The sequence below is a fragment of the Miniopterus schreibersii genome (genome assembly GCF_964146895.1).
Source record: "Miniopterus schreibersii genome assembly, chromosome: 1".
Lineage (NCBI taxonomy): Eukaryota > Metazoa > Chordata > Mammalia > Chiroptera > Miniopteridae > Miniopterus > Miniopterus schreibersii.
This window is the reverse complement of record NC_138101.1, coordinates 183,213,204-183,236,785: the sequence shown is the minus strand read 5'-3', so window position 1 is coordinate 183,236,785 and position 23,582 is coordinate 183,213,204. Positions and strand designations below refer to the sequence as shown.

At 40.0% G+C, this 23,582-nt stretch overlaps 1 protein-coding gene across 3 annotated transcripts in view; it reads right to left on the bottom strand.

Annotated features, from left to right (window-relative positions):
- Positions 1-23,180, bottom strand: part of GPATCH2L (G-patch domain containing 2 like) — a gene marked incomplete at its 3' end in the record, with an annotated part of 50,317 nt that extends 27,137 nt beyond the window's left edge. For all 3 annotated transcript variants that reach the window (XM_081117360.1, XM_081117359.1, XM_081117361.1), the window contains exons 1-5: positions 23,091-23,180; positions 20,249-20,920; positions 7,876-7,940; positions 3,208-3,384; positions 1,616-1,695 (exon numbers count right to left, since the gene is read on the bottom strand). In XM_081117360.1, coding sequence (XP_080973486.1) covers positions 1,616-1,695; positions 3,208-3,384; positions 7,876-7,940; positions 20,249-20,910 — 984 coding nt within the window. In that variant the 5' untranslated portion in view covers positions 20,911-20,920; positions 23,091-23,180. The remainder of the gene's footprint in view (positions 1-1,615; positions 1,696-3,207; positions 3,385-7,875; positions 7,941-20,248; positions 20,921-23,090) is intronic.
- Between the last annotated feature and the right edge of the window lie 402 nt (positions 23,181-23,582).

Genomic DNA, 23,582 nt, shown 5'->3' with positions numbered 1-23,582 from the left:
TCCAATAGGCCCCAGTTTTCTTCCAGGCAAGCTAACGGGAGCCTTCAAGATGAACTGATTTACTTCCATGGAAGTGAAAGGCTCTTATTTTATAGGAGCTGAAACAAAGTAAGGTAGATAATAGGGAGAACACTGTCTGTCAAGCTTAACCAATAAAGAGAAAAAAATCAAACCATCTCTGTTTCCCACTCCCAGCCTCCTGCTGCCCTCCACCCCATGCACTCAGTCCTAACCTGCTAGCTGTCAAAAATAAGCACCCAGAATAGCAAAAGCAGCCTTTTATTGTCAGGAAAATGAGTGACAATAAGAATAAGGTATCATTCTTCCAATAATCAACTGTCTTTCTAATTAAACATTTGAAGTTGAATTTAAAGATAAAAAGAATCTAAGTTCATCTGGAAATAAACAGCCTTATTTCTTTCTGTATGGTTAAAACTTCAAAAACCAGTTCCCTAATTATAAAGCAGTAGCTCTCTGAGGGCATCCATACTTTGGTTCTGACTATTACACATCTGGCTTGGCACAGAGCCTGTCACACAGTAGGCATTATAAATGCTTACTGAGTAAACCAATTAATCAATGCTCTAAAATGCCTCTCCTTTCTTCACTCTTTGCTGACCACCATCTTCTCTGACTGGGTATGAGCCCCAATCTTAACCTATATTCAATCTCAAAGGTAAAGTGAAAAATAAGTATTTTTTTAAATTTGAAAGAAAGAAGAAGTAGACCTGGGTTCAATTCTCTACTCTGCCACTTGTATCTGGATAACATCAAACATTACTGAACTTTTTTAAACCCAAGTTTTTCCCACCTGCTAGAGAGGAGTATCACCTTTTTTCAAGGTTGTAGGAGAATTAAATGAACTGAGTGCCCAGCACAGTCCCTGGAAAAGGCAGAACTGAGTAAGTGGTAGATATTCCTCCCTCACGGCTAGTGAGGGGTGTTGAAATTTGGTAACAAGTTTTTCTTCAGTTTTTTCTTTTTTAAAATATATTTTTATTGATTTTTAGAGAGAGGAAGGGAAAGGGAGAGAGAGATAGAAACATCAATAAGAGAGAAACATCCATCAGTTGCCTCCTGCACACCCCCTACCAGGGATCAAGCCTGCAACCTGGGCATGTGCCCTGGCCGGAAATTGAACTGGTGATCTCTTGGTTCATGGGTCGATGCTCAACGACTGCGCAACACCAGCCAGGTACCAGTTTTTTCTTTTTAATGAATTCTAAAATAAAAGACCAAATATAGGACAAAAGAAGCATCCATGAATTCATGAGGAATCATAAAGAAGCCAAGAGTATTTTAACTTATATAATAATAACATAATATTAATCAAAAGAATAGAAGAGACAGCAATCAGGCCTGTAGATTTAGACAACAGATACTGTCATGACAGTGTACACTTTGTAAGAACTTCCGTATGAATTAAACTTCATCCTTTATGTGTGTATCCATTCATATCCCATATAATGTTCATTCTTATGAACTTGCAAACTATTCCAGTTGGCTTAATTCACTCCAGGGTGTTCTGCAGCACCTCTGATTATCAAGAGGGTACACAAATCCCATAGAGAATATTATCCTCCCACTGAGCCTGGTAAACAATAAGAGCTATCACCTTCCCAACAAGCCTCCTTCTCCCCTTTCTGAGGCATCGAGCTGCAGCTCCAGGCAGACGATTCAAGCGAGCATGGTACCCTAAAACAAAACAAAAAGGAAGTTCTCTACTGAGATGCAGAAGATTCATTAGCAATGGCATGCTTCTAGTACACCAGAGGTCTTCCAGCCCAGGATCTACTAAACTGATCCTTAAACTAGTATCAGTAGGATATTTTTCAAGGACTTACTATTCCCATGTCTTTGACACCAGCACTATGATCTCAGGCATCTCATTTACCTCTCACCTAGGCATCCTCCTCTATAAAAAAGGGATAACCACTTGCTTAGTCCTATCTTATACAGGTGTTTTGAAACCAAATGAAATAGCACATGGAAGGTACTAATAAACTGAAAAAACTAGACAAATATAAGATATTATCAGCAATTTCTAATTATAAGTTAAATGCTAGTTATTACTCAAAGCCATTCTAATTCATGAAATAATGGTAAAAATAGCATGTATAATATAATCCCATTTTCCTAACTGTTGTATGTGTTCTACACACAGAAGAGACAACTGGAAGAACCACACCAAAATGTTGTCAATGACATTGTCTTAGAGTACGGGTTACAGGCCACTTTAAGTTTCTTCTTCCTGTTCTTACTTATTTGTGTGTATTTTAACTAGTCCATGAAGAACTTATACACAGGGTCATTAAAATGTTCGATAAACATTATTAAGGTAGCAAACAATGTCCCTCAGCCAGAGAACAGTCTTTACCAAGAACCAACTTATTTGAGAAGTCCTCAATAACCCAAATTCATCATAATGAAATGTTACAGTTTACAGCTCTTACTGAAATTCTGATCATACACAGATGCTCAACAAATACTTGATAACTAACTAGTTGATTATTAATTACTGGGAATCCTAGAATCATACATTTACAGAGCTAAAAGAAACCTCTGAAACACTTTTGTTCAATGTCACAATATCTTAAATGACCCTGACGTCCCAAGAAAATGAAGTGACTGTCACAGTCACAGAGCTACACAGACACTCCCAGACAGTATTATCACATTTCCTTCTCCCTGTCCTAGGTCTTTCCACCCCACCTTGCTATATCATCACTGAAGGGAAGGGATGTATATTTGTGCTCAAGTCCACAACAGAATTATTAAAATTTAGAGACTATTTTTAAATCATCCATTCAAAAAATGCCATTGTAACTTGTATGTGAATGTTCTTACTGAAATCTGTTCTCTTCCAAGATCCAATGCTTCAGGCTTCCAGTGAGTACTCAATAGCCCATCAGTCACAGCAGGATAAACAGCCGTGAGACGCTTCCTAAATCTGGCACAAATGGCAATGGCAAGCTGAAAGAATGCCCTGCTAATATATCTCCCAAGAGTCTCTAAGTATTGATTTAGGTAAAGAGAACCTCAAACTTTGAGACTCACCCTTGAATCGTCTAGAAAAATCCCTGGAATAGCTCCAAAAATCAGATAGTTAATGCGTGCTTAAAGAAAGGAGTACGCATACCATGGGACGATTCTCCCCCAGAAGAACCATGAAAACGTGAAGTATAGTTTGGTCTCCTCAGAACTCACCTCTTTGAGCTGGCCGAGAAGGTAAAAGGAACGTGGAATCTGAAAGCTTATCCAGTCCAGAATCCATTCTTTCTACTTCAGAGCAATGGTCAGGAGCCCATTTGGGCAGAAGATTAGGGACAGTGAATCCGGGGACACATTCTCCTTCATAGAACCAATCACTCTGCTCGTCATCCCCTGAAGTAGAGAGATCATTTTCATAAGCTGGGATTTTAACATCTCTGTCAAAAACCACATGGGAGGAGGACTTCTCAGCTCTATAGGTCTGAGTATGCTTTAAAATGAAGTCCAAGTCCAAAAAATCGTTTTGATTCTTCTTCTTGATCCATATTATGACAACTGGAACACCACACCTGCTTCATTTAAATGTCACACTGTGTTATGCTGGATTGCTTTTCATAGTAAAAAAATAAAGCTACCATTTACTAAGCCTTTACCACCTACCAGCGCCCATGCTAAAAAATCTATAAATATGTTCTCTTCCAAACCTTACACTAACTCCAACTTACAAATGAGGCAACTAAAGCCCAAAGAGGTCCACGATCAAGGTAGTATATGATGAAGACAGGATTTGAACTCAAAGCCTGACCAACTCCAAAGCCTTTACCACAAAAATAAACTGCCTCCTGTGTACCATTCTCAGCGGTATAAATGAACTTGGGGATTCAAAGCCCACAAACGTTTCTCAATTCAAAACTAGCTGTTCCTGAGGGATTTCTTGCTATAGCTGCATTTCTCATAATAGGTGAATAAAGAATGTATATCCATACCTTGTCTTTTCCTTGGTACCTCATTAATGGGACAGAAAATCATCTTGACACTAGCAATCCAAGCTACCAGGAAAAAACTAACCAGAGACAAATAATATAATCCCCCAAGGTTTGTGTCAAGAAGTTATATCATTTGCCCAAGGCTACATACTCTTCAATAATGACAAAGTCAAGACTAGACCCATATATCCAGGCTCTTGATTCAAACTTCTTTCTATTGTCTACAATGATAGCATCTCAGTTTCCAATAGTTTATTCCTGCCAACCTTCCCCCCCCTTTCAAAATAGCACGGATGAAGGAAATTATTACAAGAACATCTAAAGAGTTCATAATGCATTCATGCATTCATTCTCTAATGTATACTGGGGATCCCAAGGAAGCTGCTCGAGGCATGTCAATCACATGAAATAGCAGATTCATGGGCTACTAACACTCAAGATGATGATAACTCTTAAATCACTGTGGAGATCACTAAAAGGGGAAATGAAAGCTGCATACTGGTGAATAGCAGCAGATATTGCCACTAAAGAAGTTACTTGAAGTGTTCTCTTAAAAAAACATACCACCAACAGCTGTTTCTCTTAATCAATGGTTCTCAACCTTTAGTGTGCATCAGAGAACACAGTGGGGGCGGGAGGTGTTAAAACACCGACTACTGGGCCCTATTCCCAAAGTTTCTGATTCAGGTCTGGGAAGGACCAAAAATCTGCATTTCTAACAAGTTCCCTAGTGATGCTAAGCTGGTCTGGGGACCACAATTTGCAACTCACTACTCTAAAAGTATCTCATCAAACCATGTACATAGATAAATTAAAGACAGGCATTAGAATGAATGATAATTTGGTTATCTGTACTTCAATATAGTAATTCTTTTCTTATTCATAAGCATTCCTTAGACCATTTAGTAAAACAGTGTACTTAGCTAGGTCGGTTTCCTGATAACAAATGGCAAACTATCATGAACTTTTTTGGTTCTCAAGCATTCACTCATGATTTTTAATAATATGAAAAGAGACTCACTGAACTGGAAGCAACCTGTGAGATCATCTAGACTCGTAGTCTTCACCCTGGGTTTACTAGGATGCCTGATGCAGGAGCTCCTCAAGAGAGTGCTGCCAGAGATAAGGAAGAGTCTGAGTGGATCAGGCTCCTGAAACCCTGCTCCTTTAGGATCTTGCTTTAACCAAAATAGGTTTAGCTGTTTTACAATTTGAGGTTCTATGTACAATTCTGTTTGAGGGGAAAAAGGAGAATTTTCCCCCTCAACTGGGCTTCCAATTATTTATTAAGCGCTCAATATATGTCAGGCAATGTGTCACCTATTGTGGTTGCAAATAATTTAAAAAAATTTTCTGTCTTTGAAAAACCTCAATGGAGAAAACACACATCTATAAACAATAATGTAATATGGTAAGATGTAAGAAAGCAACAAGTACAGGGAAAGAAAAGAGTACAGGTTCTAGAAGATGGTGCCTACACTGAGAGTATCAGCCAGAATCCCTTTAGGAAATGTGCACATTTAAATGGAGTAACTGAGACTTTAATAAAGTGATTACCTACAAAGGTGTAAGACAGTATTAAGAGAAAGAAACCAACAAAGGACGGTGAAGCACCCTGGAGCCAGCACAGTGAGGATCTTTACCATTACTAGACCTGAAGTAGCATGGGGAAAGAAGGGTTACCAGAGCCCAGAGAGATAACTGTGGTTATCGGAGAAGGCTGCCCAACAGGAGTGGTGGCCTTCTGCACCGAATGCACCAGTCAACCAGCAGTGCAACAGAAAGGGACTCGGGGAAGCCATACTCCAAGCAGTAGAGTGCATTATTGTTGCCACCTCATCACTGCCTCCCCATGATAGAATGATGCGCCCGTGACTTTTGCCATGGGATTCCACAGAGCCTTCCCCTTGAGGCAGAGCACACTTCCCCATCCCACAGGCAGCGGGTTTGGTCATATGACTTGCTTTAGGTGGTAGAACATTAACAAATGTGATTTAAGCAAAAGCTTTAAATATTCGTGCATGGTCTGACCTGGTCACTTGGCATTCATGTCCTCTACCATGAGAAGTCCGTGAGTCATATAGCCATTGCTTCTTTAGCCTAGTACCCAGAATAAGACACACTGAGTAGATACAAACCTAACTTGAAGCCTGGAGACCAGCTGACCCAGATAAACTGAACCTCAGCTAACCTCCAGTCCCATAGTAAGAAATAAATGTGAAAAACCACTGAAATTTTGGAATTGTTAAACAGTATTATCTTAATAAAAACTTGACTATTACATCCAATCTCATCCATCTCCCTTTCTCCCTCCACTCTTCTGCTGATGCCTCTTACTGGCCCAACCTATGAAGGTAAGAAAACCCAGAGATGTAGTCTATAAATATGCCCCAGAGAAGCAAAAGGACTGTGTCTTAGTGGATAAGCAGCCATTCAAGGAAAAGTGAGGATGAGATTTCAGGCGGAGACCAGCATAAACAAAGACATGGAAGCAGGAAATAACATAGCTTTGTTCTGAGAACTCTAGGCATCTAAATTATCACCAGAATATATAAAGTTGAGAGAGAGGCAAAGAAGAAAGATGGGGCTGTAGAATATTCCACAATCTTCTGTGATAAAGGATTTTTTATCAGTGGAAAGGTTTTTCAAATGCCCAAAACCTAATCTGTTGTAATAGGTCCTCACTTTCTTCCTCCTCTTTATAATTTCACAGCATAATCTTTAAGAGATGCATTATGACAATTCATAGCATTGCAGTAAAAGCAAAGAAAAAGAGTAAATATTAGTAATTCTGAACAGTATGCACCAGCTCATTCATGGAAAGACAACCACACCTTCCTGGTAGAAGATAGAAGAATCAAAACCCTGACTAGAACCTACCAGGGAATATACACACACACAACCTCAAACAACCCCTAGCTCCCTCAGAATCAGAAAGACACAGAAATGTACTCACAACTCCCATATAGCAGGAAGCTTAACAACTCCATCCATGCTTATTAACTCTGAGGCATGGGTGAGACACCACCCCCTCCATGGTCTCTCTTTCCAAAATCAGGACTTGGGTCTCCAGTCTCACAGCTCCCGGATCCCTTCAGTTACTAGGCAACCTATTTGTATCAACCAAGACATGTAGCCACCGTGCCTCTCTGTCCTTCAATCACTTAGCCCTTGTAGAAAAATCTCTGGATTTCAGAGCTAGAAGGGACATTAGAGATCTACAAATCCATTATTTAGAGTAAGAAAACTAGTCCAAAGGAATTTCAATATGAAATTCTTATTGGTACCCAATTATTGTGGTCCTAAGCAAGTGTTCAGGACAAGAACAAAGTTTTTTTAAAAAGAACAGTTTCAGGTTACTGTTTAGGTAGTAAAAACAAAGAACTGATAATTAACATACATCAGCCTTATTCAGTGTTCTATGCTAAACTTTAGGAGTTTTAACATTAGAAAGATGTTTTCTATAATATATTCACCCAGAACACTGTGCTCATTTATAAATAAGGTTATAAAAATAAATTCTCTCTATGTGAAAACAAGAATGCCTTAACATCCAAAAAAAGAAAGTAATACATGAGGCTATTTTTTGGTTTTAATAAAAAGCAACTTCCCAAAGTGCCATCCTTGACACCATAATCCCCCTGGATCAATGATTCTCAAAGACTGAACTTTCTGCATAAAAATCACCACAGGTGCTTATGAAAAATGCAGATTCTAAGGGCCAATTCTAGACCTATTTGATTTCTAGGAGTTCAAGAATTTGCAGTCTTAACAATTCCCCAGTCTTAACAATTCTTATATGCCCTAAAGTCTGAGAACCACTGCTATAGACAACTATATTCTCAGTGACTCACTCCTATAATCATTAAAATCTTCCTAAAGCTGAGATCAAGATTACCTTGCCGTCCTTCATCGTTGGTAAAGAGCCCTGTGTCACTGCTGCTACACACACTGCTGGTTTCACTGAAAAAAGAGTAAAACACAAGAGAACACATCAGCTCCAGTTAAATACAAAGCACTGTCCAATATCCTGGTTTACAAATCAAAAGTTTCCCTAATCTCATTAGTCAATCAGAAATGTAAATTTCATGGTTAAGTCATAGGGGAAAGTTTACTAAGAAGAATTCTGTAACTTTTATTTACATTTCAAAGTACTTTAAAAATATCTAAAATCACTTTGTTAACTTATCATTAGAAAGTTATTTATTAAGGCTCATAGAAATTACCTCAACCTGTTTTGGTATATTAAACAACATAAATTTACAAATTTACCAACTAATTTTATTTTTCAGTATTACCAACTATCAGTTTCAAATGAAGTTGTCCAAATTTAAGATATCCAGCATCTCTCAAGTTTCTTCTCCCATTTACAAAGCAGCAAACAAAACTCCATAAACGGGGAGGGGAAATCAGTATGGCAAAAGTTGTATTTTCTAAATTTAATGTCTTCCTTCATATCAAGCATATACAAAAAAACTCATTTTCAAAAAGATATAAAAACGTAAAAACAAACTCCATTTGAACTCATTGAAATAAAACTTTTGCCCCATAGAATTCCATCCAATAAGTTTCATTTTCTGAGTTATTGCTAACAATTGATTCTGCTTCTTTTGAGAGGCTGTATTTCTTTCATGTAATCATCAAATTTGATATATGTGGTTCAAGAAAAATTTCTCTATTCTTTCTATTAGCTGTTTCCTTAACTGGGAATATTTCCTTCCGAGGGAATTCATTTTTTTCACCTGCTCTAGAAGATGGAAGAAACCAAAGCAAGGAAGAAACATTCTCACCATGCTGCATAAGGCATGGCAAAATCCCACCTTACATTTCTGGATCAAAAATCTGAAAATATTTTGTATTTAGCAATATTTCCAAATATCTTGCCAACACTAAACCCTAAAAAGGTAGGTTAGCCTGGCCGGACGTGGCTCAGCAGCTGAGCGTCGACCTAGGATCCAGGCGATCAGCGTTTGATTCCCGGACAGGGCACATGCCCGGGTTGAGGGCTCCATCCCCAGTCGGGGCGTGCAGGAGGCAGCCGATCAATGACACTCTCATCATTGATGTTTCAGTCTCCCTCTCTCACTCTCTCCCTCTCCTTTCCTCTCTCTAAAATCAATAAAAAGATATATTAAAAAGAAAAAAGTTGGTTAAATTAAGTAGCAATGCTCTCCTCACTTAAGCTTGTCTCTGAATAACAGACCTAAGAGATTTGTTGCAGCAACAGTCAATAAAACATATCCACTTTCTTTAAAGGTCCTTTCATTTTATTTTTCTTCTGTGCTTACAAGTGGGAACATTCTCAGGTGTCATTGTAAGAAAGGTCTTACAAAACTATACCAATGAATTCTGATGGATTTAGAATCTTCAAAGAGCTCCGCAGTTAAATCCAGAAGACATCCTCACAAACTACTGCATTCTTCCTACTTCTGACTGCCTGCTGAATGGTTTTGTTTTTATATTTTTAGCAAATTCTTAAGAATATTACTGGTCTAACTCCATTGAGTATTAACTACACATCCTTTCATATTACTACTTTATTATTCTCATCTTAACCTCCAAAATAAAGCAAATTTTATATTTTTAACTCCTCTTGATATGAAGGAGGGTGGGCCATGGGATATTCTGCTCCCCCATCGTGTTATATTCTTTATTGGCTAACAGTATCACTAACTGAGATTTAGGGGTCAGCAAACAACAGCCAGTTACCTATTTTTGTATGGCCTGTGAGCTAAGAATGGTTTTTAGCTTTAAATCCCTGTCTGTGCCGGGGGGGGGGGGGGGGGGGGGGGGGGTGTCAAAAGAACATTTATGACATGTGGAAAAGATATGAAATCCAAATTTCAGTGTCCATAAGTACATTTTTATTGGAATACAGCCACACTCATTCATTTACATATCATCTATGTCTTCTTTCACACAAATGCGTAGTAGTTGCAACAGAGAACATACTGCCCACAAAGCCCTAAACTATTTACTACCTGGCTCTTTACCAACAAAGCTTGCTGATCCCTGCTCTACATGTATTATAAGTTTGACTCTGCAATGTCTATGGTCCCCTCTATTTGAACATTCCCAATTAAAACTGCTGCTTTTTTATAAAGTCTATCAATTCTTTTCCCCATTCATCTCCAGCCATTGGTAAGTACTACAGATACAGCGCTTCCTTGTTCCTTCTTTGCATGGATTCCATTCTCTCCTCATATTCTAAATAAAGGAGGCAAGCTCAAAGTGTTGGATCAAGAAAGGTGTTCGTAACCTAAAACCTTCTTGTCACTATACATTTTCTATTTTTGTCAACAGCATTTAAGGAGACTCACTGTTCTTGAAAGAGCTTGAACTAATCTCTTCTATGAATTTCTATATACAGTTAATCAGAGTCATAGTAATGATGTCATAGGACTATCACCAAGGTTTTAAGGTTATGGTCAAGGAAGATATGTATTTTCTTCATTGAGAAAATGATTTATGTCTTACAGAACACTTATTACATAAAAGTATCATCATTCTACCAGTATCTGGAAATGACTATTTCATCTGACAGCACCTGCTAAATTTATTTCCTCAGAACTTGCACTGTAGAAATCTAATATGTAAGAAACTGTTAGCATAATTAACCAAAAAGAAAAATAACATAAACATTATGAAGCAGCATGCCATACGTAGTGCTAGCTATAAAGTAGAACCAAATATTTCCCCTTTCAAGTTATAGGCCAAAGTTGTCCAGTCCTGTGGCCTTCCTTCATTTCTGGCTCAGAGGCAATTTTGGCCCTCACAGACCCTGTGGGTCATTTGGCAAGTCTGGAACCATTTTTGTGAGAATTGGAGAGGGGAAAAGGGAGTTTATGTCCTACTGGCATCTACTGTGTAGAAACCAGGGATGCTTCTAAACACCCTACAACGCACAGGACAGCCCTCATAACATAGTTATCTGGCCCCAAATATCAGTACTGCCAAAGTTAAGAACCCCCATCTAGAGTAATGAACAAAGTAGAAGGATGGAGGGATGTCATGTTAAGGGAAACCACTTCAGTGGAGAGGAAACTGTGTACTTTGCTGGATAGAACCAGCCTTCAGGGGCAGAGTTGTCACTCCCTTGCCAGGGCCGAGCAAGGCCTCAAACAGTCTCAGGCCTCCAGATCCCAGGAACCAAGAGAAGGCAACTGGAACTCCAGGCAAACTGGTAGAACTGAAATTACTCAAGTGTTGTACAGATCCTCCTTCTCTGCCTAGCCCAGGCAGAAAGGAGATCCTATAGCCACAGAAGAGAGAGATCCAGGCTGGAAAGGAAATACTTTGGTCATCTCAATGTCCCCAATGCCTAGCATAGCACCTGGCTCATGACCAACATTCAATACAAGTTACATAAATGGAATGAACTCATTCAAACCAGCTCTGTTGTTTCCCCTTGCATGGCCTTTGTGGTATGTCATTTTACCTCTCTAATCCTATTTCCCTGCACATCAAATGTGGATGGACTATTCTGAGGATGTGATGATATAAGGCATGTGAACCCACTTTGTGAACACTAGAGCACTATGCAAAGGCAAAGGATGAAAGATTAGAAAGCTACTTCTAGAGTGCTATTTCTTATATGTACCCAAACATTATTATTTTAGAAGCTAATAGTAGTAATTTTCTCACTGACATTCTTATTAAAATAGTAATCTAAATTCTACAGGGCTCTCAATTATACCTCAATTTAAAGAATTCTATGGGTCTCCAATCTATTTTCATTTTAAATGGAAAATAAAATGTAGCCTATGAAATCTAGTATTTTACCTGCACCTGGATTTCATCCAAGAGACAGAGAGAGACACTGCTCTCAACAGATTATCTAAACTTCAAATGTCTCAAGAAAGGGTTTGGTACTTGAATTGAGTTTATTAGGGAAATTATTAATATAGAAGGTTACGATTAATTATTGATACCAGTAATATCATTTATGGAGTTCTACTACCAGCCAGGCAAAGTACTAAGTGCCATATATTCATTATCACATTTGTTCCACCCCAAAACTCTATGAGGTAATTATGTCAATGTCGTATCACAGATAAACGAATGATACTTAAGAGAAGTTAAGCACTTGCCCAACATTACACAGTGAACAAATATCAGAGCGAGGGTGGTGTACCTCCTAAGCCCATGTCCTCCCTGAATGGCCACTAAAACATGGCTGATGCACAGAGAGAGAGTCACCTCACTTAATAAATGTCAATCCTATTAAGATTCTTTTGAATTTCAGCACTTCTCATTTTCATTCTCCTGAAAATGCAAACTGATTAAATGAACTAAGAAAAGAGTGGTCCCTTGCATTTTGCTACTTAAAACATTCAGACATGGCTGAAATTCTAGCTGTGCTTTGACTACTGCTTATCAGCTAAAAATGCATCATACTCACTTAGGAGAAAGGCTCTCCCCCTTCATGCCATATCTTGAGTCTAAAAAATAAACATTCATCTTCAGTATACTTACTTAAAACACAATAAAATATACTCTCAGGGATCTATACCTGTTTGCATAACTTATAGTTCCTGAAGGCCCTTTCTTTGAAATAGAAGTAAAAACCTTCTCCTGATAAGTTCTGGGGAAATATTAGTCTGAATTATTCCTAAATTTAGCTTCGCACTAAGTTAGGAAAAAAAATTCAGAAGACCAATAGCCATCTGTGGTATCTGAACTCACAGATGGCTCACTTCCTGGTATTTCACACCCTGGTTGGTCTGTGTAACCAACAGCATAGGCAGAAGTAACCTATTCACTTCTGAGAACAGGTTTAATAAGAGACTGTGGCTTCCATCTTGGGCACTCTGGAGATTCCCTCCCACTCCACCTCTCCCTGTGAACAGCCCTGTGAGTAAGCTCGGAAGTGGAAAGATACTGAGGCTCTTGGCCTATCAGCATGTAAGAAAATGAGATCTGCCAACAGTCCTGTGGCTGAACTTTGAAGTAAAGCCTTCAGCTCTAGTTGAGCCTTGAGACAACTGCAGCCTCAGCATTGAAAGCTAACAATTTGACTGCAACAGTATGAGAGGCTCTGAACCAGAACCACCCAGCTAAGCTGCTCCCCAATTCCTGACTTCAGGAACTATAAGACTGTACATATTTGTTATTTAAAGCTGCTATGCTTTAGGGCAATTTTTCTGCAGCAATAAATAATACAGCATCTTTATGAATTCTTTTTTGAAAATAATTCCCTACTTTCTAGCCCTAATGAGAAGCTTCTATTTTCAATATGACAAATCTCGGTAAATTCCCACAAACTGGGAGAGAAAAAAACAGCCTGTCCTCTAACCTGAGAGCTTGCTAGTTCTTTCATATTCCTAACTACAGAAGACTATAAATTTAGAACTGAATGAGAATAGTTTAACCTGTCTCAATTACAATAAGGAGGTACAAATAAGCTTATCATCTATAATCAAAAGTTGGTATCAATAAGTTAGCACCCAGGTTTCTTACTCATTTAAGATTATTGTTACCAAGTAGCTCAAATAAAAGGTGCCTCTTACATCTAATTTTAAAAGAAATAAGCAGGATAGTTTATAGCTTACATCATCATAATAAAAAATGAGTTTTAATTTTAATTTTTTAATTAAATAATGATGTATTTAATAAAAATTTTAAATTACCTTAGAATTCAGAAAAACAGAATGAAAAAATATCACTCCTAGATCCACTGCCCAAAGACATCTTTGCTAAACTTTTCCCTGGGTCAAGGTGATTCATTTGTAACCATACGTAATCAGACTTCTGAGAATGAAAGTAACGTGACTGAGAGGTTTTTCAGAGAAATATCTCACATCAATTGTAAAATTATTCCCATAATAAATTATGAGAATGTATAATGGAGTTTTTCACTTTCATTCCGATGGAGCCACGAAAGCAGCAACCACTCCAGTTTCACAGGTTCATTACTACAGCCACTGCAATCAGATATGCTTTGCAGAGATAATAATTTTGCTCAGGACTCTGCTACTGAGCTGGGGGCTGTGCCTCAGAGAAGCCCACCCATCCTTTCAAGACTTACCGTTTCTTAGAGCTAATAGCGATTCATCTTTGGTTAGATGAAACATCTTTTCAGAGTAAATTTTTAAAGGGCATACATTCTTTCTGAGACCTGCATATCTGAGGATGTCTTTGTGCTCCTTTCTGTATGAAATCGACCTTAGACTCTCTAGACAAATGTGGCCCCTCGCATTTAGTGCTGTGGAGATGAATGCCAACCTTTCTGCATCCCTCTTTTTTCTTTATACTTGTTCCGCCCCTACCACCAACGCAGAATGCAAAAAGTATTGCCAGGATCTATCTAGGTACAAGTCTCTTTTCATTAGTTTTCCCTTTTAATCTTTATACTTAATTTTTTTTTTTTAAGGAATACTTTTTCTCTTCAGTTCTATTTTTTAAATCATTCTTCTATTCCAATGCTTTGGTTTCTTCCTTGGGAATATTACATACTCACAGACTGGACCTCTCTTCTCTGTCCTCCAGATCTATCATCTTCTCTCTCACTTCTAGCTTCTCTCTGCATTTTGGGAGGGCTTCTGAAGTTCTCCACATCATCAACTCAGTGTTCAGCAGGATAAACTGTCTTTTAACATTTCAAATTACATTTCAAATTTCCCTACAATTTTTCCTCCCATAGCACTGGGTTTTCAAATAGCCACCTTTCTATCCTTATGACTTACTGCTCCTGTTCCAAGGTGATTAACCTCCTTGAATCCTAATGAAGATTTTCTAAAATGCTCTCCTGGTTTCCACTGGCAATCACTTTCAAAGATGTGTTCTTCCTCTGAATTTTTAGGATGACGTTCTCTTTTCTTTCTTCTGCAGAACTTGTTCAATGACCTCTTTCTGACAACTTCTTTACCTAGAATCTGATATTTGCCAACAGAAAGGGTGTGTAAATTACCTTCCCATTCTGTATTCCCTTGGATATGGGTAGTAATATGCTCTTCTCACCTCATCTACAATTGGCCAAGAGGATGTGCAGAGCCACGAGACTAATTGCCAGTGTCACTGGCAGGCTTTTAGCTCATATAGCTATGTTGGACTGAGACAGGATCTTCTAACACTCACTGCCTGATTCAGACCCCATTTTTAGGAGTCTGAAATAAATGAATGCATATAAAACACTACAATTCCCAGAACGCTCTACACTATGAGTGCTTTTTTCTTCTCTGCCCATGCCAACAGTAAACTTTATTTTTGGAGACTGTATTTCCTACGACTCGATATGCTATGACTGCCTCCCTCTACCCTCAAACAAAAATATAAACACAGAAAACACTAAGATTCCCTATTCAAGTATATTCTGGGAGTTACAGCCTCCAAAGAAACTGGAAAATGCTTGGGAAGTAAAGGATAGAACAACACTGGCTCAAACTACAGCTGCTCAATTTTCTGACCAAAATTAACCTTGCATTTCTGAACCAAGAGCTGACTACAGAGAAAGGATGCAAGGCCTCAGTGTCCAGCTTCAGAGCAGGTTCAGCACTGCTGAGGAGGGTTTCCAATTGCACTCTCCAGTGGAGCTCTATCAGTGTTATGGTCTGGGGAAACCTTGACAACAGGCCAAATGTAAGTCCTAGTTTCTGGTGATGTGAGTTTACAATATTTTATGCCTTTTTAAGTATTTTAGTGGGCAGTGGAGACTGCTTATCAGATGCTTTATTTAAAAAATGAAGTTAAAGTAATAGGAAGAAGGTTGTAACTAAAAAGAATTATAGATTCAGTGTTGCAAGGACTTTAGACATCATTCAGTTCAAACTCTCCAACTTTACAATAACATAGTAAGTGGTCACCAAGTCCAGGCTTGAATCCCTCCAGTGATCTAGAACTCAATACCTAGTGAAACAATTCACTTCATTTTTATACAGTTCTAATGTTTAGAATGTTATATTTTATACTGAGGCAACATTTAACTCTCTGTACTTTCCATCTATGAGTCCAAGTTCCTTTCTCTGGATCCACACAGAATAATCCTAGCATTTCTTTCAAGAGGTAGACATTTCTTTCCAAGGCAAGATCCTCAAATTCAACAGTATCAAATCTACCTTCCAAGTTGTCTTTTTCAGTTGTTCCTAAGGATGTGCTAGCAGAACTTTGACTAAATCCATATAAGCACACTATGCTAGCTATTCAATACTCTCAAATGCAAGAGTATCATTTGCAACAATGGTAAATATACTGTTGGTCAGCATCCCTATTTACAGAATAGAATACAGAACATCCTCAACCTACCACATATATTCTTTTCCACAGCTCCAGTAACCCCTGATTAATGACCTCCACTTGCAAAGGAGGCTACTTACCTTAACCATGAAATAATGAATGCTATTGATCCAACAAGCTACTGCTATAGAGTGTTATTGATCACCCAATCTTTGGTTAAAATGGTCCTCATTTAGCAATTTCACTGTCACAAACACCTGGAGCAAAGCCCACTCATAATTAAAGAGTTCGGGAGAGTTAAAGTGAGAGGTGATAGACAGAGATCTCAGCTTTCTGCCATTTATTCTTGCTTCTGAGCTATTGTTTGTGTCAGAAGGGATATTGATTTTCTATAAAAATAAGAAAACAAGAGGCACCAAGGGGCCGCAGAAGGTCAGCTTGGGCTGGAGAAGGAGGGGGAAGGTTTAGCACTCTATCTCTGTCACTTGCCTTCCAAGAGAAAGGAATATTTTCTCTCCTGTAAGGTCAGCCTCTAATACATCACCATAGGAAGGTTCCTGACTGCAACCTCAGATCATCACCAAACCAACTCACTTATGAAAGAAAAGAAGCTACGCTATATTCAAAGAGAACAAATGAATGGCGTATTAGTGGAGAATAGAGCAAAATCAGGCTATGCATCACCTAATTAATAACTGCTATATAGGCAATTTGAATAAAGATCAGTAGAAAGTACTGAAAAGAGCTGTTACAAAAGAGCTGCTCCTTTTAGAATGGAGCATACATACACAGAAAAATATTAAAATAACAGTTGATCTTTTTGCAGGCATAAGAAAGCTATTACATCATAACCACTTTCAGTTCCTCAGAATTCAAGCTATCGGTTGGTATAGAGCTGAAGAATAGAAAGAGAAAAAGTAAAAAGAATTATTGGTTACACTTAAGAAGACTCCATGTTTAGTTAGCAGAGTGAATTTAAGGAAATTAGAAATAAAGATCTCTGATTGAAACATACATTTTCTAACCTAAAACACCTAATGCATGCTTTTTAAAAGAACTCTATCCACTGACTAGGCTAAGCTAAATGATCAATTCATCCTAATAATTTTAAAGTTGGATCATATATACTCTGACAACCCTCAATACCACCAATAAAAAGTAAAGTTCTACACTTTGATCTGTGAATAAACCGACACATCCAAACAAATTTATGAAAAGAGTAACCAAGAAGATTCTTGGAAATAATTCTTTTAATACAGAAAAACTAAGAAAATTTTGACGGAACCAACTCACCCAGACAGTATAATATCCCAACCATACACTATTATCACTTAAACATTCTAATGCTACTCCCATCTATCAGGTGTGCTCAACAACTGAGGGCAGGAGATTTTAGTTCACCTTCACTGCTGAGAGGATGAACATAAAATGCAGTCAAAGAATAAGCAAGAATCAGCCCTCTTTCCCCATAGAGTAATTTAAGGGGGAAATACAAAGCACTTCTGTTTATAACTACAGATGAATCAACATAATCAAGGCAAATTTAAGCCTCCTACATAATCAGATTCTAAAGGATTTTTTTCTATTTCTCCTACTACTCCACCCACTATTTCCTCATAGCCCGCTGCAAGGGCTTTGGTGTCCACGTTATTGGAAAAACTCTCAAGTCATGGACTAGGGAGATAGACCAAAAGGGGAAACAAGGTCTCCTCAATCTGAAAAGAGTAAGAAATTCTAAGAGTTGCTGCCTACGTCAATTTATCCAGGCTCTCAGATAACTAGAAGGTTTAGTCTCACCACCTGGCTGTAATGTGCAATAGATGGGGTAAGAAGGAACCAGAAAGAACAAAGTGCCTCACTGCTGGATTATAGGCTCTACATTTGGAACCATACATGAGCTGTTAGAGTAGACAGAGTTAACAGTCTCTCTCACACACACAGTTATGCCATAGTTTAACAAGAAATTCTGGGGAAGAAATATACACAAGCTACCATACCAAAAAGCTGCTTTTTAAAATAGCCATTCTCAACAGTAAGATTACTATTTGGTATGTATGCTCAACATTGAAACAAACTTGAACACCTCAACTGAAGGTTTCAACATTGTGAAAGGTTACAAATTGTCTATGTATTTCTTGTTTAATTAAAAATAGCATGATGAGGGGGGGAAATCTTTATAATCCAAAATTTACATATAAATTGGATAAATAGGCCTCAGAATACATTGGAGGAAAATTAAAAGGCCAAATTAGCCCAGCCGAGCGTGGCTCAGCGGTTGAGCGTCGACCTGGGATCCAGGCGATCAGGGTTCGATTCCCAGTCAGGGCACATGTCCGGGTTGCAGGCTCGATCAATGACTCTCTCATCATTGATGTTTCTATCTCTCTCTCTCCCTCTCCTTTCCTCTCTCTGAAATCAATAAAGATATATTTAAAAGGCCAAATTATAAGCCTACCTAGTTGTGCAGCTGGATTAAAAAACATCCAGGAAAAGGTACCGGCATACAGATCTACAAAGCCTTTCCTGTTACTGACACAGCCTCACCTCAGAGTTCCCAAGATTTATGTCTTTGTTTTTCAGACAAACTTCAAAAGAAGCGAAGTCCTAAGAAAGGTCATACATCCTAAGGTTGTAGAAGTTAAGATGAGAGAAAAAAAGCCACGGAAAAGGCAAAGTCAAAGGGTAGGAAACATGGTGGTTAAGTATGAGCTTAGGAATCACGTTTGATTTCCAGTTTTGCCACCTTGGACAAATTATCTAACCACACTTAACCTCCATTTCTTCTTCTATAAAATACAAATAGTGGTAGCGACCATACAGTGGAGGTGTGAACATCAAATAAGAATATATGTTATGCACAATAGTACAGTGCCTGGCACACTGTGCTTCAGAAATGCTAGCTAATGTTATCAATAACAGAATATACTCAACCCACCTAGGGAACACCCATGGAGGCATATTCAGTACTGTTATTTTCAAAGCCTACCATGTGTTCAGGCAACTTGGTACTATGAAGAGGGGGTGAGAGGTGGGAACAAACTAGACATGTCAAATATCCTGCAAGGCATAGGACCATCCCTCACCACAAAGACTGCCCCATCCAAAACACCAACAGCATCCTCATGGAGAAACAGATATCACATATTATTAATAATAATGTTAAAGTATCAAGCAGGGGAGTTTCAGTGTTCCTAGGACTACCTATCTGAGATGTTTTTAAAAAATAAAAACTACGCTGATATTATAAACATGCACCCATTACATACAAATTCTTAATGTAATTGAGCCATTACATACTGGCTCAGTGACATTTGACATAAGACTAATGGGGCTCAGTACTATTTTCAAAGCCTACCATGTGTTCAGACAACTTGTATACGAGCCATAAAAAATAAACTCAGTACAGTCAAACTATAAGCAGCTGAGAACAGAATTATAGCAGAAGTATCTAAAGCCATGATTCTTAATGGGTAAAGGCAGTACCACTAACATTTACAAACTCCATGTGCCTGGTGGCAGCATTAATAGTACACACACAAACACACACACCAGCCTCTGCAGACACCCTGGTTCTAAAGAACAATACCTATGTATGAACTACACGGCATAAACAGCAGCGAACTGTTCTTAAAATTCTGGTTATATATTTGAGGCACACATTTTAAACAATTTTAGAAACAAATGTGTTTCTATTACATTATAGCCTTCTTGACAGGGAAATAGAATCATGAATGTTCTTTAAAAAACCAGAAATAGCCCTGGCCGGTGTGACCCAGTTGGCTGGAGCATCGTCCCATACACCAAAAGGTGGAGGGTTTGATTCCCGATCAGGGCACATACCCAGGTTGCCAGTTCGATGCCCGTTTAGGGTGCATGCAGGAGGCAACCGATTGATGTTTCCCTCTCTCTCCCTTCCTCCCTCTAAAATCAATAAGAAACAAATAAATAAAACAAGATAAACACTACCTGATTGGTTAAATGAGAACTACAAAGTCAATATTACAGTGGCTGGCTTGAAAGAAAGCTGAATTCATCAAGATTGTGGATTTGTACTTTGGGCCAAATTAATCAGGAAAATCTCTAAGTAAGAGAGATCTCACCATTCTGACATGTTCTCATCAGAGCCCTGTTTTTGTTCATCTGCTTCACACTCCATCCTTTCTTTCCTTCCTGTTTTGCTTAGAAAAGTCCTGTTTTCTACTGATTCACACAATCCGTGGCCTGACGAGGTCCAGGGAGCATTCTCCTTCCAGCGTGACAGACGCTGCTTCTTAGCAGACTTGAACCTACACCCTCTCTCATAGCTCCAATCTGACACCTTGAGCTTCTGCTGAAGGCTGGCAGCCACCTCTGATGTCACTCGCTTCACCTTCCGCCTGCGCCTGAGCGGTCGACAAGGTGCATTTTCAGTAAAGGAGTCAGATTCATGCCAAGAATGTTGCTTACTCTTAACAATGGTGTTGAGAGCTGAGTGCCGTTTGGCTACCATTGTGTCATCAGAATCACTAAAATTGGTGACTGGGGCCATTTCTCGACAGTCCTTAATGGCCTCATCCAGACTGGACTCAGAAGCCTCACTGTAGCAGCAGGTATGCTCTGTCAGGTGAGTGAAGTCTGAACGGCGCTTCCGGCCTCTCCGTTTGCGAAGCTGCCGCCTCTGCTGCCGGGGGCTCAAGGCCATCTCTTCCCACAGCTCACCAAGCTTATTCTGTTCAGATGTCTGCTCCAAGGCTGAGGCTAAGTCATGTACCAGCTCATCCATGAGGCCACATCTGCAAAAAAGGAAATTCAAAAAGAAAAAGAGAGCTTGAATAGAATCTGTTGTTTTAGAATAATTGTACAAAATAGATAATGGCACTGCAGAGTCCACCCTGTCTATAGAAAACAGTCACCTTTCATCTGGCTACACTTAGAATCCGACCATCCATGCTCACTTTGGCCACTGAAAATAGTTGGTTGGCCCTTGTTAAATGCCTGAAGTCAACATGTTTTTAAGCACAAAAACTCACTCACCAAATGACGAGTATATTAGCAAAAACAAGCAAACTCAGGGGAGTAAATCTTTCCCCGTTTTCCCCAATTAAACTTGTCACTAAATTACCTGATGATGAGATCTAAAAAGATAAGAGGTCTCATCAGACAGGAGCAGAAAAACACACAACTTCAAAACCATAGATGAAGGACTGTTTTATGGTCTGCCGTCACTGATAAGAATTCTTGTGGAAGGGAAAAGAAAGACAACCTTAGTGACCACTTTAAGGAAGACTGCTTACAGTTTTAGTGATCCAAAAATCTGCAGTGACCCAGGATTGTACTCTTAACAGAAAAAAGAGACTAAGTTTACACCCATTCTGGTCCCAACTACCACCTGGAAGCTACCAGGTAAAGAACCTTATAAGAGTATATCATATATTTTTTAATAATTAGCAACTTTTAAATTCTTTTATCATCCTTTAGAAGATAAGTGATCATCCTAACTATGTGCTTTCACGCTAGACCACCACACTGAAACAGGCTATAACTGAGACTGAAATGACAGGGATGGGGAGTCCTTAAGATTTCTAGCTAACTGCTTTCCAAAATTTCCTATTTTTCTACTCATTAATATCAAACCATCACACTTCAGGAATCACTTCAAAGGCAAACCTTCCAAGGGATGAAAGTGGTAAGAGCAATTTTCAAAATGCCCTTTTAAACGGAAATGTCTAATATAATTTGTACATCTATTAAATACATATTAAATTAGCATTTTTCCTAGCCCTTGTTAAGGCCAAAGTATTTCAAGATCGTAATTAGAGCTTAAATCTCTGTGTGGCGCCACTCTCCGACCATATTTCCCTTTTTGTAGTTTATATTCTACAAAGGACTTTCTAAAACCTATTTTCATGCTGTCCCAAGACCAACGAACTCAAAGGCAGGAAAACAGTTGGCTGGCTTCTCTGTCACACGGGTGGGAGCAATGGAGACATCTACAGTAGTTCCAAACTACCAACCAAACAAAACTTCTCAAAGTGTCAAAAGCCACACACACAAAAAGGATCACTTTCCTTTAGAAAGTAAGTAGTTTAAAACGCTGAGACTGGGGTTTGGGAGGCGACTGTCCCAAAGACCAAAATAAACAAGTGGGAATGGCATGTCTACACCTACTTCCCAAATAAAGAACTACTGCTTTCAAAACTCAGGCAGAACTGCACAAACTTTAACATGGAACCAAGTCACCCAACAACTCGCAGTCGAATGCCTGCTCAGAATCTTTCCTGCCTCCAAGATTGCAATTTGAAAAGTGGGTGACCGAGGAACCCTGAGACTCCACCTCCAGTCCAGGAGGACCCTCGGGTCCAGGCAAGCGCTCGGGAAGAGGAAAGGCTGTCTGATTTAGGCAAAGGAATAAGAGGGAACTGGTAGAAGTAAAGAGAGAAGCAGGCGCAGTGTCGACGAGACGAGGGGGAGACGAGGTTGGGGGCGGAGGCGGCGGGAAAGGTGGGACCTTCCTGCTTGCTCTCCGGAGGCAAGGGGTCAGTCCCCTCCAGCGGAGAAACTGCGAAAAATCAAGTCCCGGTGACTAAGCTCTCTCCGCGATCAGGGGTCGCAACATGGCCACATATGTGATGAAAAAAGCGTGTTTCGAAGACTCTCCCCTACGCCCGGGCCCGCCCCCGAGGACTAGAGCGACCACGGCTCTGGACACCAAGCCCTTACGCTGTCGCCAGCCCAAAAAAGCCAGAGAGAAGAGGTGACTGTCGCCCAGGACACGACCCGACCACCAACCCCCGGGTCGGAGGCGATGGGCCTTGAAAAACAAGGCCCCGTCACCCTCGCCCCTCCCGCCGGCCGCCGCGGCCCCATGAAGCCTCTAGCGGCTCAGTCACGGCCCAGAGCACGGAGCCCCGCTGCCGCCGGCCCCTTGGGCCCCGACCCTCTCAACCCGCATCTCCCCCTCACCAGCTGCCAGAGGCACCTCCAACGGCCGCCGCTTTGGGGGCCGAGTCTCCCCGCCGGGGTTTCCCTGTCTGACCTCATTTCCGGTCTGGGCCGGAGGGGTGGTGCGGCGGTGGAGTGGGAGGAGCTACCTGCCCGAGAGGGCCCGCCCCCGCCCAGCGCTTCCGGCCCGCGGCCGCACCTACTTCCGCCCCAAGTAGGGCGGGGCCATGGGGAAGCTTAGGGAGCCCGCTGAGGTCAAGGCGGGGCCGCGTTAGGGCGGGGCGGGGCGGGGCGTGGGGGGTGAGGTGCCCGTCTGGGGAAGGGCGCCCCCTTGCTGGCTTTATTCTCGCCGGGAAATTGGGCGCTAGGGAGGGGCATAGAACTGGTCCCTGCTTGCTGACCTGCTTTTATAAAGGGTGTGTGAAGTTGAGGGGAAACAGATCCTCATTTCAACCACTTGAGTTGGTAGAACCTTGGCAGGGTAGCTTTGCAGTGAATTACTCAGGGTATTAA